This window comes from Capra hircus, chromosome 3, assembly GCF_001704415.2.
Source record: "Capra hircus breed San Clemente chromosome 3, ASM170441v1, whole genome shotgun sequence".
Classification (NCBI taxonomy): Eukaryota; Metazoa; Chordata; class Mammalia; order Artiodactyla; family Bovidae; genus Capra; species Capra hircus.
In genome coordinates, this window is record NC_030810.1 from 105095929 (window position 1) to 105116275 (window position 20347).

Below are 20347 nucleotides of genomic sequence, written 5' to 3' on the forward strand. Positions count from 1 at the left end.
CGGCAGCAGGTTAAACATCTATTTGGGAGAAGGGTGACTGGCAGGCAGGATCCAGAGGATTTCTCCTGGGAACTGGCACCTGTTTTATAAGCTAGCCACTCTGCACATGTCCCTGCATCAGTGAGGCCTCCTGAGACCCGCCCCCACTCAGGCCTGTCCTACTCACCTGGTGGGGTCCTGCTGGTCTCCACTTCTGGAGCAGCCTTTGGGGAGTCCAAGGTGGCAGGAGGCTTCTCGGCGGGGTCTCCGATGGCTTCGTCCATCATCTCATCCTCCTTCTGAAGGTTTTCCATTCCTTCCGCTTCTTCTTCCTCTTCTTCCTCAGGCTCAGAATTCTCTTCCTGGGAGTTCTCCTCCTCAGACTCACCCTCCTGACTCATGCGCCTTTCAGATGCAAGCCAAGTCAGTTTCTCCATTGTTTCCTGCAAACCCCCCCAAAGAGTGTGCGTGAGGGCTGTAATAGCTCACCAAGGGCTGACTGCACGGAGTTTTTCAGAAAGAGCTGCGGCTAATCAACTGGTGAGGGAGGGTGAGAAGCGGATGGTAAAGGGGGTGACTGGGGATTTTTGGTTTTGTTTTTTGGCCACACTGTACAGCTTGAGGGATGTTAGTTCTGTGAAATGAAATATTTCTTGCCCTATCGGAGGACAAAAAATGTCACAGCTATCAGTGATTCATGGCCTCCTAATGTGAATGAGGGCTCTCAAAAGGGAACACAAGGCCTACCATCCAGAAGACGCCAACGCCCAGTGACGGGCGAGGAACTGGAGGGGAGTGGGTGTCATGCAAGAGCAGCCAACCACCAGCCTCGCCACCCTTTAAGGTGACAGGAAACAGGATTTGGCCCCAGACAGCTCAGGTGCATATGAAAGGAATGAATTCAGTGAGCCCAGAGGCTCCATCCTGCCACACACAGAAGAAGACTAAGTTCTTTAACTTGACTTGGTATCTGGTTCTCCTTACTACTTAATAATCATCTTTCATGTTCAGACTTCCTACCCTCTCTGTTGCAAACTGTATAGCCTGACTCCCCCTCCTGCTTCCTCAGAGCAGTTTTCTCAGAGAACTGAGATGCTGCCTCCCAAGTTCAGAATCCTTAACATTCCTACCAAATAAAATAACTCTCTACTTTGAGGTTGTGATTAACTTTTTAGTCAAGTTTCCTGACCAGAAATCGAACCCAGTTCTGAGCAGTGAAAGCACCAAGTCCTAACCCCCAGATCACCAGGGAGTCCCTGAGCAGATGAGTTTTGAAAGGTTTCCCCTGAAGGTAATTTTCCTTTCCCAGGGTCCATACTAATGGCCCTTTTTCTTTTTTTAGTTATTTAAATTGTGCTCAGGAAATTCTATTTAATGTTTAAATGAATTTAAATCAAATATAATATGTAACACGAACTCTTTCCCTCTTCTCTTACTTCAACTCCCAAACTATGCTCCGTAATACATTCAAAAGTCAAAAATGATTTTATGACTATCTCTACTGGAAAAAGCAAGCAGGTGACCTATCAATAAATCTATTACTGAATCCACAAAATATTGGAGAAGAGTGCCCAACTCTCACCTGGAGTTCTGGGACAGAAAGTACAGATTCCTCAGAAGCTGATGACATCTCGTCTTCCTCATCCTGGGTAAGGTCATCAAAGTCCTCTTCTTCCTCTTCCTCTGGCCCATCCTTCTCTCCTGCAGCTTCTGGTCCTGCTGGGGTCCCCACTGACTGACCATCAACACTGGATAAGTCTTCAGGCTTCCCCAGGGGGCTGCTAAGCACCATTTCAGGGTCAGTGGAAAAGGAAGCATCCCTCGGGGACCCTTTGCTCACATCGCCTGAGTTTCCTTCACCAGGAGGCTCTTGAGAAGCCGAAAGGGTCTGAGCTGCTTGACTCCTCTCCTCCTCCTGCTGTAGGCCTGTCTGTTTCTTCCCCTCTCTAGGCCTGCCTGGCTCCTCACTTGGGAAGCCAGTGTCCAACTCCACAGAGCGTTCCTCCTTGATTTCATCATGGCTGTCCTGCTCCAGGGATCCACCACAGGTGTCGTCCCCAGGGTCTTTAGGCTCCATCTTAACGATTTCCTCTAAATCCTCAGGGCAGGTGTTCAGAGATTCTCGGAAGCCCTGAGGCAATGGTTCAGGGGCCTGTCTCCCCTCCTCTGTTTTCATAACAGTCCAGCCATAGGCACTGCTCTCCGACAACTGCTCCTGGCACACTCTGTCTATAGCTGGAGGCCCTGGGCTGTGCTCCTCTTTGGGGAAGACAGCAGCACAGAGAGGAGAGGGTTCCCGAGGTTCTAATTTGGGTTCGAGGCCTTGAAAGGCATTTTTCCCCTCAGTCAAGGGACAACCTATGTCTACATTCACTGGGGCTTTATCTTCAGGGGTAGATGGTACAGAAAGATTCACAGAGGTGCCAGAGACAATTAAGGGAGGGATGGAGGAGGCCACAAGGGGCTGGTTCAACGAACAGGGGAAGGGAGCAGGGTTGACCAACAGGGTGGTGATGGGGATGGTCTGCGGACTTTGGGCCACAGCTGCACTGACAGGCTGCACCATGCTGCAGCCACCGCCGAGGCTCACAACCTTGACCGTGGTGGCAGGAACAGTGAAGAAAACAGGCGCAGGGCGGATGAGAGGGGCAGGCTTCAGACAGAGAGAGGCCTTGGGTCCCTTTCTCTTGGAGGCTCTCCGTTTCACACATGGCTTTCGAAACTTCGAAGGAGCAAGTGAGGGCAGCATTAGCTTGGGCACAGGGGCAGAGGAGAGCAAGGTCTGTGGCTCAGGCAGAGGGAAGCTGGTCCTGGCCTCAGCAGCTGTAGCTGGCAGCGCTGCTGGAGACTCAAAACTATCCCCCCCAGGGACCCCCAGAGGAGGGCCACCTGGCACTGCCTGTAAGACTGTGGCTGGCTGGATCAGGGGAGGAATCCGGACCACCATTTTGCTTGGAGGGGCTTCTGAGTGAGCTGACCTAGCTGGTGTCTTCCCAGAGCTGGAGCTAGGCTGGAGAGAGGGGCTGGGTCCAAAAAAGAAGGGCTTCAGGGTTGAGGACCGCTTCTGTCTCCAAGCCTTCCTAGAAAAACGGTTGGCAACTGGCTTTAGCTTCAGGACTACACCCTTAGGCAGTAGCAGTGGATACCGAGTTTCACTCTCCAGTTCTGAGCTGCCTTTTCCTAGGCCTGGGTCTGAGTTGATCTCAGTGGTTCCGGTCACATTTCCGACCTCTCTGGCACCATCAGCTATGTGCCGCATTTCCTCCTGGATGGACGGCAGACTGGCCTAATGGGAATAAGAACACTCAGATATACCCCATGCTAGAGTTAGGGAAAAATAATTGGGCTTTCTAGATATTAGGTGCCTTTACAAGACAGTCTTAAGACATCTTTTAAGAAGGATTTTTCTGCAGAATGGCAGATATTTCTAAGAAGACTACATCCCGATTCTATACTCTAGAAACTCCCTGAATTTCCTTTAAGAAACTATCATGTTAACCACTATTTTTAAAAGGTTAGAGAATCACCAGTGGGGGAGGGAGGGAGGGAGGTGGAGAAATAGGAGAGGAAAGGTGACTGAAGATTTCTTAAGTCCTAATTTTACAGCTAAAGCAGCAGAGGTGTGAAGCGGGCCTTGAACATCCTGCCAGGTTCGTAGTGACCTTCTGCTCCTGACACACTGAGGAGGAGCGCTGTACCTTTAACCAGAACGGAAGCCGGTGTTCTTCCCTCTCTACAGGCGGCTTCCACTGATGCGGCTGGATCTCTTCACAGCACTTCATTAAGATGGGCAGCTGTTTGGTCTTCTTATAAAACTGAGTGTGAAAAAATAAAGCAAGAGTCACATTCCTTCTAGAAACTGCTCTCGTCAGGTTGAGGAGTATGGTGGGCAGCGGTCTGAGAAACACACACACACATATATACACGCACACAAAAACAGCATATACTGACTGCTCTGCATTTCAAATTAAGTTAATCTCCAATTATTAAATATTTTATCATTACTTAGTATCTTCTGATAAGCTCTATTCTGGTCACCAGAAAAGCTTAGGTCACAGAGACAAGGAAGAGGATGGTTAGAGTCATCTTATCGAAAATTTGCTCCTGCTCAGCAGCCACAATGGGAGTGCCTTATTAATCCTTATCCTGACCACAGGGAAGCTTCCTTTTAAGCAAATAATGGTGCAAGGAATATTGGAAGGGAAGGAAAGAAGAACAGAAAGACTGAGACAGTTCAGTTTCCAGGGTGAACAAAGAGGGGAATGAGCTTATGCTGACAATAAGCACTGGGCACTGTGTTACAAGCCGAGCATACAAATAAGGAGGCAATCCCTGCTCTCAAGGAGCTTACAGACAGTGGAAAGACAGTCAAGTACAAATCAGTGATGAGGGACTTCCCTGGTGGTCAAGTGGTGAAGGATCTACCGTCCAGTGCAGGGGACTAGGTTCAGTCCCTGCTCAGGAAATTAAGATCCCACATGCCTCAAGGCAACTAAGGCCATCGCCACAACTGTTCACCCTGTGCTCTAGAGGCCAGTGGCAGCAACTACTGAAGCCTGCATGCCCCAGAGCCTGTGCTCCACAAGAGAAGCCACCACAACGAGAAGCCTGCGTACAGCAGCTAGAGTAGTCCCCATTCACCACCACCTAGAGAAAAGCTCACACAGCAGCAGAGACCTAGCCAGAAAAACACACAAATAAACAATAAAAGAAAGCAAACAAACAAATAAATCAGGCGGATTAAACACACCCATTTGTCTCTATTCCCTGTGAAACCCCATGAAAACAACAGATGGGAAATTTTTAAAGATAAAAGGAGAGATGAAATAAAAGGTAAAAGTAACAAAATCTTCAAAGGTAAAGAGCCGACAGATAAGTGGCAAGTGACACAGGACAATGAAGAAAGCCAAATACCATGTGGAGAAAAGGTAAGGGCCAACTAAACTGATGTCAGAGTCAGGCAAAAGGATAAACAACAGATACCTCCAGAAGTGGAAGAACTAAAAACGGGTCAAGATAAGGAAGACAGGTTTTAAATTTGTTGAAGGGACAGTGAGACCCTGAATGCTCCCTCTTGTTTGATGTAGCCCTACCCTGCAGAAGCCACGGAGGAAAGGACGTTCTCTCAGCTGAGGCTGTCAGGCATACTAGGACAGGTGTACAATGCTGGCCAAGTACACAAAAGAAAACTCTAGCCTCCTTCCTCTACTGCCTTCCCACAAGCCTCTGCCACCAGCTATTAAAGAATAGTCAATAAACAACAACAAAAGCTATTAGCTATTATGACAGAAGAAGTAACAACTCACCTCAGCAGAAGGGTTAGGAAAAAAAGATGAAATAATATCCCAGAAAATACAAGAAGACGACAGAGTGAGGGGAGAAAAGAAGAAAGGCAAGACGAGGGGGCTAGCCTGAGAGGTCTGCCTTCTGACCACTGAGCACCACAGGAGACAGCAACCAAAAGAAGGGGAGGAGACCAGCAATGCAAGACTCCAGTCCATTTCCCATACTGGGACCTGTGAGTTTCCAAAGCGAAGTTTATCAAGTACCTGGTGTAACTGGTAAAACCAGACACATAGTAAGGTATATTATCACGAATTTCAAAATACTGGAGAAAAAAGAAAACCCTATGTACTCCTAGAGGAAGAGAAAAAAACACGTGTCAAATAAAGGTTCAAGAGTCAAAAGAACATCAACGTTCAAAAGAGCCGGTGCTGGAAACTAGAAGAAAATGGAGTCATTAAATTGTTCTGACTAAAGTGATTTTCAACCTAGAACATTAAACCCACTAAAGTGGGAGAAAAGAACACAGACATATTTCAAACTTTTAATTTTGAATAATTATAGTTTTGTAGACAGGTCTTATGTACATTTGTTACAAAGTAACAACAGTTATATATAAAAAGTAGGTATACAGCACAATAGCAAAACTAGGAAACTGCATTGGTCAAGTCATGTCATGATACACCATGAACACAAGCAATATCAATCTAAAAATTTTTTTCTCAAATATAGGATGTGCTCCACTAAAACGAGGCCAAAAAGTTGTGGGGTTCAGAAATAAGAGGATCCGGACTTCCCTAGTGGTCCAGAGGCGAAGAACCCACGTGACAGTGCACGGGACACGGGTTCAATCCCTGCTCCTAGCATATTCCCCACGCCGCAGGGCAACTAGTCCCCCGCGACACCTCCGAGCCCACGCGCTGAAACTACTGAGGCCCGCATGGCCTGCAGTTTGTGACCTAGAACAAGAAAAGCCACTGCAATGAGAAGCCCACACACCTCAGCTGGAAGGGAGCCCCACTCTGCACACCCAGAGAGCAGCCTGTGAAGCCACGGAGAGCCAGCACAGCCAAAAGAGAAGTAAAGATACTCCTAAAGAGAGGGAGAGGACGGCCAACCCAAGTAAGAGGCGAGACGGAACCCCAAAAGAGAAGTAAAGATACTCCTAAAGAGAGGGAGAGGAGGGCCCAGCCCAAGCAAGAGGCGAGACGGAACCCCAGGAGAAGCGCGAAGAGAAAGCCAGAGAAGACATCTGTGCGCAAGCCAAGAGAGCAGCATGGGTCGAGCGGAGCGGCATCAGAGCACCCTGCAGAGGACTTCTCAGGACGACGAGGGTGACGGCAGGGCACCTAAAATAGCAGAGCACGCTGAGAAGAGAGTTATGAAACGTAAGCAGACTGCAATGAGCAGGTAATAAGTACACAGTAAACCAAGTCCCACTCACCCTCCAAAAATGCAATCATCAACCCAGGAGAAACAAAATACTCAGCAGGAAAAGCAAAGTAATCATGATACACAACCTGGCTCAGCTGTGAGGGGTTTTTACACACTGCTTATAATGTAAACTCTGGAAAAAATCCAGCTTACACTGAGATAGAACTGAGGTGAAGCAATGAGAGTGTGGCGAGAACTGTCTTCATCTTCCATGGTTTCAATTTAACAGAGAAGGCCTAAATCCAAAAAATCAACTGGCAGCAATTCTAAGCATGCTACCTAGGTCCTAGACATAGAGGTGAATGGACCATCCCTGCAGAAACCCTGCTTAGCAGGAAATGGGGAGAAAAAGGATTGTTTTTCATGACAAGATTCACAGAGGTATTTTACTCTTTAGAGCAGTGGTCCCTGACCTTTCTGGCACCAGAGACCAATTCTATGGAAGGCAATTTTTCCACAGGATGGGGTGGGGAACCCATGGATGGTTTTAGGATGATTCTCATAAGAAGCTGGCAACTAAGACCCTCCTGCGCACACAGTTCACAGTGGGGTTTGTGCTCCTTTGAGAATCTACAACCACCGCTGATGTGACGGGAGGTGGAGCTCAGGCAGAGTGTGAGCAACTGAGAACAGCTGTGAAATCAGTCTGTGGCCTGGGGACCCCCACTTTAAAGTATACTTCATAACCTTGATATAAATATCCAAGTATAAAGAATTAAGAAGGATATAAGTGGACTGTTGCCTACTCTGTGAAGAAGGTTTAGAGTAGGGGAAAAAAATGAACAGCTAGAGGAAAACAAATTTGATAAGTATTTTTACATTTGAACAATTTAGCAGAAATATCCATAACAGGGGAAGAAGATGGTACTCCATAGGAAAATAATAGATCAATGTCCTTGGAAAGGAAAGAGGGCTAGTGAGCAGTTAGGAGGGATCAGCGTTAGATAACGGAGAAGGCAATGGCACCCCACTCCACTACTCTTGCCTGGAAAATCCCATGGACGGAGGAGCCTGGTGGCTGCAGTCCATGGGGTCGCTGAGGGTCGGACACGACTGAGCGACTTCATTTCACTTTTCACTTTCATGCATTGGAGAAGGAAATGGCAACCCACTCCAGTGTTCCTGCCTGGAGAATCCCACGGATAGGGGAGCCTGGTGGGCTGCCGTCTATGGGGTCGCACAGAGTCGGACACGACTGAAGCGACTTAGCAGCAGCAGCAGCAGCAGCAGCGTTAGATAAAAGGCTGTTCACTGAGACTGAGAAAAAGAAAAGGAAAGGCTGCACTCAGCCAAGGTGCCCAGTGGAGCGTGCAGGGAGCACTTACTTTAATGATGTTGTCAGGAGCTCTGTTCATGTTGAGGTTCTTGATTCTCACTGTCAGCTGGTGGGCAGTCTTGCAAGTGAGAAGGTACTTGCTGATCAGAGGCTTGGGAAACTCCGTCCCTTCAAAGTGCTTCAGTCCTAAAGCTAACAAACTGAGAAGCGGGCAGTGACACTCAATCTCGCTTGACAGTCCATCCTGCTGAAAAGCCTCCCAGACGAACTCCACATTCTGCAACCTACTTCTATATCTAAGTCTTGTACACATTAACGGAAACTCAACAGAAAATTTCAGATAATTACTGGGAACTAAGAAGGACTATGAGAGTAAGACTCAATGAGGAGTTCACATCAAGTGAGAAGAGGGAAAACCAAGCATAAATCACTAATAAATGTCACAACAATTTACAATAATAATATGAACAAAGTTTGAGGGAAGAAGAATGGCCCTAAAAACACAAATATAAAATGAATATTGGGCACCATATTAGATGTATTAAATCCACACCAACAACATCTCACAACATAACATACTCAGTTAGTTACCTGTATACATATTTGCTGACGGCAGTGGGGAAACACATCAAGAGCCAGGAAAGTGTTCATAACTGTTATCAAATAATCTCACTCTTGAGAATTTACCCAAAGAGATAAAAACTCAAAGAGTTTCAAAAGCCCTGTGCACAAAGATCCTTGGTGAAGCCTCATTTAGAACAGCTAAACAAGAGACGGAGGGAAAAGTGGCAAACAAAAGGACTATGATAGGGCTGTTAATACTGCCTGAAAGGACAATATACAGAGACAAAAAAAAAAAAAAAGACAATGCTACAGCATGGAATGCAGAAAAGAAAGGTCAAGAATATATTAAGTGGAACGACTGAGCGACTTCACTTAAATGACACTCACTTCACTTAAAAAAAGCAAAACGAAATTATACTTAAACTGCCAATAGTTACATAGATACAGAGAGAAAAATTATTGTGTAAGGGTTGTCAGGATAACGGATAAAAATGTTTTCCTTGAAAATTATCCACTAACAGCATTATGAGGTTAGTTTTTACTATAAAAGACAAAAAACAACTTAAAATGTTTCCAAAACGTGTATGCCATCCCCTGAAAAGAGGTGCATTTGGCACTGCTGGAACACGCACATACCATAGCCCTCTGTCCATCTACACTGCTCTTTGTGTCCATTCCTCATTATACAGTATAATCGTATTATCTCAGTGTATTTTGTGCTTTTCTCCCCACCCAGTAAATCCTTACTTGTCTTCCGCCTTGGTGAAAAAAATCTTATCCTGGGGATTCTTGGCCTTCAGAGAACACACTGGAAGTAACTCTGGATACATGAAAACCTTGCTTGTGGCTAGGATCCAAGCCACTTGTTTCGGCAAACAGGGCAATTTACAGGCTATAAGAAAAAAAAAATCATGATAAATGAAACTCCAGAACAAAAGAGGGCTTCACAAAAGCTTCTGAATGCATCTTGGCATTTAGAGAGAGCCAACCCTACCTAACGTGATGCCCTTCCATAACATACCCCTCTCCCAAAAGTCTCCACAATCATTCTCAGCCTAACATGTATCAAAAAGATAAAGTTAAAAATTGATTGTCTTTTTGTTTCCTGTGTGGAACACTTAACACACTAAGTAACATAAACACTTATAAAGTACCAAGTAATACCTGGCGCCCCACTCCAGTACTCTAGCCTGGAGAATCCCATGGATGGAGCAGCCTGGTGGGCTACAGTCCATGGGGTCGCAAAGAGTCGGACACGACTGAGCGACTTCACTTCACTTCAGTGTATGCTCAAAAAATTTTTACCTCCTTCCCCCTTTAAATCCTTGAAAGAAAAGTGACCTTCAACAATGCTTCCTTCTAGGATAAGATTCCAACTTCTTTAATCTCCCTCACAAATCTGGTATTCCAAATTTCTATTTGATTCTTACTTAACTTTCATTAAATTCTCCCAGATTCCTCCTGAGGTTGGGAACAAAAAAACCATAAAGAGGATGAGACAATTCAGTCTCATTCATTTCTATCTTGCTGTCTAAGCCTCTCAATTTCCAGGCATTTCTGTCTTTCCAGAGATAAATACCTCTAGAGCTATATTTCTGCTTTTAAAAACGTTATTTTTATATCCCCAGAAGAAAAACACAGGACCCTATACATGTAACTTATAACTGTGCATGCACGCACAGCTGCATCCAACTCTTTACAATCCTATCACTGTAGCCCAACAGGCTCCTCTGATCAAGGGATTCTCCAACACAAGAAAACTGGAATGGGTTGCCATTTCCCACTCCAGGAGATCTTCTCGACCCAGGGACTGAACCCGCATCTCCACTGGCAGGCTGATTCTACACCACAGACCCACCTTCAAAGCCCAAGTTATAACTGTAGTCTGGTGTTAAATTTTCATTACCAAAATATAACTAAAAATGTTGTCTGTGTCTATCATATAATGCCCTTAAATTCAACTATATTCTATTGAATTGTAACAGTCAGGGATTTAAAATCAAATCCAAAGACAAATCTGAATCCAGATCAAGCCACAACTAATTTGCTAAGCCAGAACAAATCAGAAACAAATATTTGATTTAAGGGAATGGCAAATATTTACTTAAAACTACAGACCAATGAATGGTAGAAATCAAACCTGGAAATTTCTTTGAAATACTGAACAGGCAAATGTACAACATTTTTACTTTGTTCCTAACTCCCAAATCAACATAATTGGAGATACTACTATAATCATGGGAAATAAAATGATCCTAATGAAGAGAGTGAAAACCTAATAAATACAACCTGACTTTACCACTTGACTTCCACCTTTATCCTGATACCAGTTTGTCTTGCCCTAACTCCTAATACTTCCCCTCATGTCTATTTAAGTCCAATTATTAGCAATGAGTCCCACATCTCCACCTCCCACATCCCTGTCCTGTTCACTGACTGCATCCTCTACTTAAACCCAAGTATTATTACCTAGTTGTCCAAGTTAGGTAATGAACACAAAGGAGGGATAAAAGAGAGAAGGAAGAGATTACAAATACCCGTCTCCTCAAACCCTAGGAAATTATCAGTGGTCTGTGGGGTAAGACGGCCACCTCGCACTGCAAGAAAACACTTAGAGCAGACCATCTGTTCCCTACCAGTCTTCTTCACAGTCTTTCGAGGACTCCAGTCAACGCTGACATGTGTGCTGAAGTCTTCAATAAGCTTCATGGCTCCCATCAGGTTACAGGGTTGGAACAAGGTCTGAAACTTGGAGTTGAACTGATGATGGAGGGCGATGGAGCTTTGAGCAAAGGTTCCCAGCTCTTTCTGGGAAAATAGGACACAAAGGACATCTAAGTTCCAGACAATTAATACCAGTAGCCCTTAGCCTCTGAGAGAAAACCAGTCTTTCCTACAACAAGATAAAAACAGATAAAAATCATCCTAAGGACTTTCATAATTAACGTTTTTCCATTTAGACTGCTCTTCTGCTGAGTCCTCAGACGTTTAGGCATCTGTGATACGTTAATTTGTTCCTGTTTTATTCTAGTTTCAGGGTTCCTCAGCCTTTTGGATGTATGACCTAGCTCTCCAGCTGGAATTAAAATTCTTAACAGTGAGAGCCATTACTTAAAAAAGTAATAATAATAATTCTTTGTTTGTTTCTCTGAATAACACCTAGAACAAGATATTTCTCATGATCCCCTGGACACAGTAAGAGGGAAACATAATCTACTGCCTATCCAAGGAAGTTCTGACTATGAGGCACCTCAGATTCCAGAGAGAATTACCTGAGAGGCAAAGAATATCGCTATTATTGCCCCCCAAGTTCACATTTTAAAATGTGAATTTTTTGCCCATTCCTTGCTGCTCACAGGATCTTATTTAGCTCCCCACTTAGGGAATGAACCTGGGCCCCAACAGTGAAAGCAACGAATCCTACACCACTGGACCACCAAGGAATTCCCCAAAATTTTAAATTAAAAGCCCTTCCTCCAAAATATTTCAAAATGCCATGAGCAAAATTAATTTTATACATAAAACACTGATATCAAGCTTAATAAATAAGGAATTCAATAAAAAGAGAAGTACAAAAGCCTAAGATGAGAGGATCTTCAGGTGAGGAAGAGCACCCAATAAAAAGGCAAGAGAAACAGTCACAGACAATTGAATACACTCTGTCCTTTCAAGGGAAGCAGTAACTTATGTTTTTACAGCAAACACAGGAAGCCATCTGAACATCTACCAATACAAACGGGAGAGAAGAATAAATGTCGCTTATGATGAGTCAGCATCTGTGAGAAATGACTTCCTAACTAACTGCACACACAATTCTTTAGATTAGGGATATCTGAAACCTTACAAGAAATATCCTGGTGGTACTGGCCTCCGAACTGAGACTGGGGTTGCAACTGGCGAGAAGGTGAATTTGCGTCAAGAGCTGAACATGCTGGGGAGGGAAAGAAAATAATACAGTGTGACATGTTATGATGTTGTCATCTCAGGAACCCAGAAGACCTTACCAAGATGTTCGTGACTTTATCCTACATGTTTTACTCTGTAGAGAGACTATGAGAACAACACAGCACCTTGGTGTAAACGTTTTTTCTCAGATGTGTTTCACCTGAACAAACTGACAGAACCAGGGGAAATTTAACTTCAAACTAGAGGGACTAAGATAATAAAAGAAAAAAAAAAAAAACCTACTCTGGCAGTTACGCTGTGAAATTCAGAAAGGATTTCTAAAGATTCTTAGAAATCTATCATTCTGAAAACGATCAGAGTCCTGACATGCATTCTGACCTGAGCCATACAGACATGAACACGGTGGCCTTTCAAGGTCCTGACTGACGTGAAGATGCTGTGGTCCTGTGGTTTCAATGGTTACCAAGACACCTATTCCTGACTTTCACAAGCTGCTAATTTTTGGCTTCATCTCAAAAGATGAAGGTGATCCAATATTAACATTACCAAGAAGAGCCTTACCTGCTGCATCTGCTGCTGCAGCCTCTTCCTCTGCGCTGGGTCTAGAATCAGAGTTTGATGAACCTTCTCCCTCTGGGGCTTAACCCTCTCTACTTCCTGCTGCTGTTTGGCTGAAGATTTCTTCATCTTCAGCTGTTCAAGTAGCTCCTTCACGGTGCGATGTTGCTCATTTAGTAAGTTGGCCAGTGGCTCCTCAAACCTATCCCCCACAGGGAGAAGACTGGATTTGAACATTTCCATGGGTCCAAAACAACATCCAGTTCCTTCCTACCATGGGCTAAGCCAGTCTGAGCAACTTCCATCTACTGCTAGTCCTCAAGTCTCACTTTAGCCAACAGGCAAACTCCTAGCCTACCCAAATCTTCTCCCAAAGTAGATTCAAATAAGATGGTTCTGAATCGTCCCCTACCCATTGTCCTAAAATCAGTACTCTAAGTAATATACTAATGAAGATAAAATTAAACTAAAATCTAAACATAGGGTAATGTCTGGATAACAAAGCAGCCAAGGAGCTAATGGGAACCCACGATTTTCGCATCCCACTGACAGTTACATTAATCTGGGACTTATTCTTAACGGTGATACAGAATCTTCCCAAAGCACAACATCTGTTCTCTAAGCTAGCTGTTACTCCCACCCCAGGTCTAGCATTTCCTGTTCTCCAGCTCCTATTCATTCAGGCTGCTCTGACTCCCTTTCTTAAAAACTCAAAGATTTTCTAGCATGGAGTAGAAAGGGCACAAACTAAAACATATGGTGCCTACACGCATGCTAAGACACTTCAGTCGTGTCTGACTCTTTGCGACCCTATAGACTGTAGCCCACAAGGCTCCTCCATCCATGGGATTTCTCAGGCAAGCATACTGGAGTGGGTTGCCATTTCCTAACTCCAGGGGCTCTTCCTGAAATAGATTGAACCCGCATTTCCTGCGTCTCCTGCACTGGCTGGCGGGTTCTTTGCCACTACTGCCACCTGGGAGGCCCTAAAGTACATGGCAGCTCAGGTGAACAGTGAGAAGGTGGTTCAGGCATTACATTACCAAGCATTAGCCTCTGAATAAACTTCTCCTCCAAGCTTTCTGTCGCTATCCTCCCATCTGTACCTCCTGAGAGACAGAGAGAGACTCTCAGGGGCTGAAGTGAGAATCCAAATGCTAGTTCTGAGGCAAACGCAGAAGAAGACACCCAAGTGATTAAGCAAAAGTTGCTACTCTATGAAATCAGCATACAACCTGCTCAAGCAGCTATGACCAGCAGGTTATTGTAATTCAATAAATCCTCTAGACTGTAGCAATAGCTAAATGATAATATTTTTTTTCAATAGCCTCTGAGGATAAAAACTATGTTTCTTTTTATAGTATTTACTGCAAGAATGGACAGGCACAGGGTCAAAATCTAAAGAATGAGGCTGTCCTCCATACAGTTTTACTGAGAACTGAAAACTCTGGATTATCTGCATAACTAGCAGAGGAACAGAAGAACAGAAGCAGGAAAAAAGCTAGATAAGGAAAAGAGCCTGCACCTGATTTTAGGAAGAATTACTTGGATGGACAGTTAATAAGGGGAGCACAGTTAATGCACTTTCCATGTGATATTTTAATTATTCAAATATTAAGCAAGGTTAGCATTTCCAGCTGAAAAAAAAGCAGCAGCAGCCCAAGCAGAGCAACTGAATATCAGAAGGTAACCGAACTGGAATAAGAATTTTTAAGTAATTATGTAATTCCCAAATTTTTAAAGTTCATACACAGAGGTGCATAGTGGAAATGAAATATGTTTACTGATCAAATCCCATGATAAAAAAAGTGCTTAGGTTCTATTCTGCTACACTAGAATTTTTTTCTATGAAATGTTGGGAGAAATGGGTCAAAATACAGACTCTAAGATATCTTGAAAATGTTCTCCAAAAAAAAGAGGTAAATATGTAAGGTGACAGAAGTATTAATTAACTTCATTGGGGAAATCCTTCTGCAATTGATACGTATATTAAATCATCACACTGTGCACTTTCAATGCTTTCCAATCTTATCTGCCAGTTATAACTCAACAAACCTGGGCAGGGGGGAAGGAACTCTTGAGATTTCTTTTGTGATTATATTATGCTATTTAATGTAATGGAGAATGGCTGATGCTTCTGACTTTTACACATTGGTTAGTATACCTTGTCTTTTTCACTAAATTGCACGTTACCTGAAGGTCTAGCTTTCAGATGGATCCAGAGCTCTCCAGTTAAAGCACAAGACTAATTAAAGGCTATGAATCCTTGGGTTTTGCTTTGTTCCACCCACGGCACAAACCATACCCTGACATCTAGCCAATACCTAATGACAGTATGCTGCTACCCCGAATGGATAACAACAAAGTACGGATGAACTCTGCAAACTCATCACAAACATAGGGGGAAAAATTAAAGCCTCTACCTTCTGGGTGGGACAACAGAAGTGCTAATTCATGTGAAGAGGACAGTAAACATATTTCAGACTCCAGGGCATTACCGCAGGTGCTTCATGGTTTGTTCAGTTAATGCCCTGGAGATTAACGAAGGTTCATTAACTTTTACTAGATGTTAACAGCAAACAGAAGAACAAAAGGGACATGGTGGCTATTAAACTTTGGGGTAGCTTCTGTGGCTGGCCACACAGAGTCCTACACACCTCTCCAGCACCACTCCCCTGGAGAAGCTGCTATGGATGCCAGCTACTGCTTTTTCTCCCTTCCCAAACAGATACAGCTTGGTCTAGAGCTGCACTGCCCCATAAGAAGGAGAATTATTCACTTCACACCCAACACCCCCATGGGGCTCAGCATCCTTATAACAGTAACAGCAGGTAGTCAGGGATGGGAAATTGTTAACCAAAACCTCTCAAAACTCCCTCTCAGACATACACTTTTCCTCTACTCTAGGTCTCAAGGTCTTTGGTTAGCCTACCGTAAGGCTTGAGGGGTGTTAAAGTTAGGCCGAGGCTCAGCCACACGCTCCTCCTCTTCTGGGCCGTCATCTTCCATGTTGGAGAATCCCATCTCATCTTGAAACTGAGGGCAAAGGAAAAGAAGGATTTTCCTGGGGAATGGGCATGTAAAAGTCACTTCAGCAGTGACAGGGGAAAATGAAGACTAGTTTACAGGATGTCAATAATGCTAGCACACAGAAAGAGCTTGCATTGGAATCTCTCTCACTTCTGGGCTTGCACAGCTCTGCACACGGAATAATCTTTACGCCAGAAAAAAAGTTTCTCAGTCTATCACCTTGTAGTGGTAAAGACACACCACAGATAACTCAAAATGATCAGATTATCTTTTAAGAGAGAAATGTACAAGAAAGGGAATTATCTGTGCTCAGAATAATCTAAAATTAGTTTGCAATTTTTAAGGATTATCATGTGATAGTTGAAGAGGCTATCTAAAAGCTTAAGGAACACTTTACTAAGATATGGAAAATCAAAGTTTATTAGTTACCAAAATCTCCTGTCATTACATTCTCTCTTGGGTGGACTAAAAGGAGAATGGGTTGGTCAGACCACCTTTCTGGAGAGAGGGGCCCTGAGACTAAAGGACAGAGCTTGCTGAAGAATCCAAAGCTCTTTAGCATAGAATCCAGAGCTTTAGTATCCAAAGCTCTCATTCAAAGATCATTACTCACAGTTTCAAACAGCTCTTCCATCAGTTCATTCACTTCCTTTTCTGCAAAAAAGCCAAACAGTATTTTGTTGCCACATGTTTATTTCATTTTGCAATACAGGAAATTTCAAGAAAACAAAGAAAGCTTTTTTCAGCAAGACTTTTGACAAAATCTTCATATGTATTAGTATCCATCATTCACTCATTCATTTTAAAACATTTATTGAACAACTATATGCCTTAATCTCTGTTCTAGATGCTCAGATACATGACAGAAACTTACTCTCATGAAGCTTAAATTCTAGTGAGAAAGCAAACAAAAACGTAAGCCAGATGATTTTATAATGAGATAAACTCATAGTCTGTTGGCCTATCCTACTGAATGGAATCAAGAGAGAAGTCTCCAATAGTGTGTCAAAGGACTCTATCTTTGGGCCTGAACTATTCAGCAATCCCATCCACAACCTAAAACACCCAGAAAACACACTTATCAAATCTGCAAATAAGATAAAGCTAAAAGGGATCACCAGACCAACAGATGACAGAGTCAGAGTCCTAATTTTCTCAAATTAATTGGATGAATATAACGGGGATAAATTTAAAGTCTTACATTTAGGATTTTGAAAAATAAGCTTCTAAAGTGCACAAAAAGATCAATATGACACAATGGCTCCAAAACAGTGCTTGTGACCAAGAAGGCAAGCATATCACTGAATCACAGCAGAGTGTGATCATCACTATAAAAGCCCTTCTCAAGAGGGCATTAAAAAAATAAAATCCAAATGTTGGTGAGGATGTGCAGTGACTGGAACTCTAAAAACAATGTGCAAGGAAAAGACACTTTGAAAAAAGGTCTGGCGATTTCACAGAAGACTAAGTATAGATCTACTTTATGACCAATGATTCCTCCCCTAGAGAGCTGACCCAAAAGATATGAAACATTTGTCTGCAAAACTTTCAAAGAAAGGTCAGAGCTATCTTTATTCAAGATAGCTAGAAATCAGAAAGAACCCAGGTGTCCATCAACACCTGGGGATTGATGACAAATAAACAAATTGGTATATTTATACACTGGACTCCTACTCAGCGATAAACAGGAAGGAAATTAAGTAATACAAGCAATATTCATGAACCTCGGAAACATCATGCTAAATGAAAGATGCTTACATAACAGAACAATACTATGATTCCATTTACATGAAGTTTTAAAAGAGGCAAGTCTAATCTATGATATAAGAAAACAGAACAGTGGTTTCACCAGGGAGGATGATGTGGGGACTGATTTGGAGGGACAAGTAGGTGCTTTTGGGGTGATGAATCTCTATCTTCTTAGGGGTTGAGTACACCCCCCTAACAAAGAGGCACGACAAACCTCACTGAATGGTACACTAAAGATTTCTATACTACAGTACGTATACATTACCTAAAAAGAAAATCTGTAAAGAATACTGAGTTCTAATTTATGATATGCATGCTAAAATGTTTAGATATCCACAACTCACTATGAAATGCTTTAAAAAAACAAACAAGGATTAACAGATGGATAGAGAAATAGATGGAGAGCTGCATAATTAATATATGAAAACTTCACTGCAGAAGCTAGGTGGTGGGTATATGGGTACGTGTGTGTGCGCTAAGTCACTTCAGTTGTGTCCAACTCTTTGCGACCCTATGGACTATAGCCCATCAGGCTCTTCTATCCATCAGATTCTCCAGGCAAGAATACTATAGTGGGTTGCCATACCCTCTTCCAGGGGATCTTCCCAACCCAGGGACTGAACCCTATCTCCTGAAACTCCTGTACTGCAGACAGATTCTCTACCACTGAGCTACCGGGGAAGCCCGGGTATATGGGTGTTCACGTGTTTGAAAAGTTTCATAAAAACATGTAATATAGGAGAAGTTTTCTTAAATATAAAGGCTAATATCCAGAGGAAGGTAACTTGGGTGCTGAAGTGTGGGAAGTCTGACATTTAGAGAACTGAAGAAATTTGGTATGTTTAGCATAGTAAAGAAAAACATAGTAATGAAACATACTATACTATGTACACTTTGTAGTAAGTTACAATTTTTAGGAACAAAGGAAAAACAGAGACATATAGAAGATTCAGGTTTAGTAAGGAAAATGTTAATTGAGGAGGTGTTCAAGAGCAGGACACAGCATCTGCAGAACTGAAGAACTCCCTATCACCAGAGGTTCCCAAACAGACTGAAAGGTCACATCAGAGAAGCTATGAACAAATGCTTAAGTGGGAGAAAAACATACATGATCACAGAAGCATTCCAGACTCTGTGATTCTAAGCTTCTTTATTTTTAAATTTTTATCATCCACATAAGTCCTTTTAAAAGGACTGTAATTAAACATGATAATGTAAGACAACAAGGGGTAGAAACAAAATTAAAATTCTATCCCAGTTTTTACTTACAATCACAGAACGTTATGACTAGAAAGGAGGACCCTCCATTCAGGCATCCCAGAGAAGTCTACTCTTCAGCAAATATTGTCAGCACCGTGAAAAACACTTGCTCAAAGGCAATAAACAATATAAAAATCATGAGAAACTCACAGTCTAGTGGAGGAGACAAGATATAAGTAAGCAATTATGAGAGAGATGAGCATTAAAAAGGACATATTAAATCACACGGAACACAAAGCAGAAAGTCAATCAATGAGGAGGATCTCACCGAGAAATTACAGTTGATTCTTAAACAACATGGAATTGAACTACATGGGTCCACTTATATGCAGAGTTTTTTCAATAAATTTATTGGAAAAATGGAAGGGGATGTGCAACAATTCGAAAAAACTCTCAGACAAACCGCAGTCTAGAATACGAAACATTTAAGAGAAAGTGAGGTATGTCATGAACACACACACTATATGCAGATACTAGTCTACTTTATCAATAACTATCATTAAAATATACACAAATCGACTCTGAAAGTTAAAATTAAAATTTATCAAAACTTATGCAAACGCAGACTACACAAAGTGCCACTCAGAGAAACACAAATATAAAGATTCAGTAGGAAATCTTAACTGCATAAAGTTAACTGTGGCATATACTGTACTTCTGCAATAATTTCATAGTTACCTCCTGTTACTAGCTGAAGTCCAGAAGCACAGTCATGACATTACAAGAAAACGCTCAATTGCCTGATATGTACCAGAGACTATGGTCTAGTTTATGACCAGGACCATCCTTCTCTATAAAGCTGCTCACCCCCAAAGCCTTGAAAGAAAAGGATAAACAGGAGTTACCAGTCTTTGGATATATAAAAGAGAAGGCCCTTTCTCTGGATTGGTTTCATCAATGCTTTGTCCCTGAAGTCAGGAAATACCTTGTGTTTTAAGCTTCTTTTGATATTGGACAATGCCTCTGGCCACCCAGAGCCCAATGAATTCAACACTGAAGGTGTCTTAAGTGGTCAACTCGCCTCCAAACACATCTCTTATTCAGCCTTCAGATCAGCAGTTATAAGGATCTTTAAGCCTCATTATACGTGATACTCTATGGAAAGGATTATCAATGCTACAAGAGAATCCTCAGTGAAGAGAATGTAAATCTGGAAGAAGGAATACACTATTGAAGATGCCATCGCTGTTAAGGAAAAACCCAAGAAAGCCACCAAACCTGAAACAATAACTCCCCACTGGAGAAAACTGTGTTCAGATGTTACGCATGAATTCACAGGATTTACAACAGAGCCAATCAAGGAAATTA

General features: G+C 42.8%; 1 protein-coding gene across 5 annotated transcripts in view; it reads right to left on the bottom strand.

The window, feature by feature from the left end:
* GON4L (gon-4 like) overlaps positions 1 to 20347 on the bottom strand; it is an 85483-nt gene that overhangs the window by 12360 nt on the left and 52776 nt on the right. For 4 of the 5 annotated variants that reach the window (XM_005677376.3, XM_005677377.3, XM_013976744.2 and 1 more), the window contains exons 13-22: positions 16644 to 16684; positions 15933 to 16036; positions 13004 to 13202; positions 12381 to 12467; positions 11173 to 11344; positions 9284 to 9428; positions 8022 to 8172; positions 3678 to 3794; positions 1562 to 3265; positions 167 to 422 (exon numbers count right to left, since the gene is read on the bottom strand). In XM_005677376.3, coding sequence (XP_005677433.2) covers positions 167 to 422; positions 1562 to 3265; positions 3678 to 3794; positions 8022 to 8172; positions 9284 to 9428; positions 11173 to 11344; positions 12381 to 12467; positions 13004 to 13202; positions 15933 to 16036; positions 16644 to 16684 — 2976 coding nt within the window. Of the gene's footprint in view, positions 1 to 166; positions 423 to 1561; positions 3266 to 3677; positions 3795 to 8021; positions 8173 to 9283; positions 9429 to 11172; positions 11345 to 12380; positions 12468 to 13003; positions 13203 to 15423; positions 15830 to 15932; positions 16037 to 16643; positions 16685 to 20347 lie in introns of those variants that run through there. The other variant, XM_005677378.3, reaches the window with a different exon arrangement.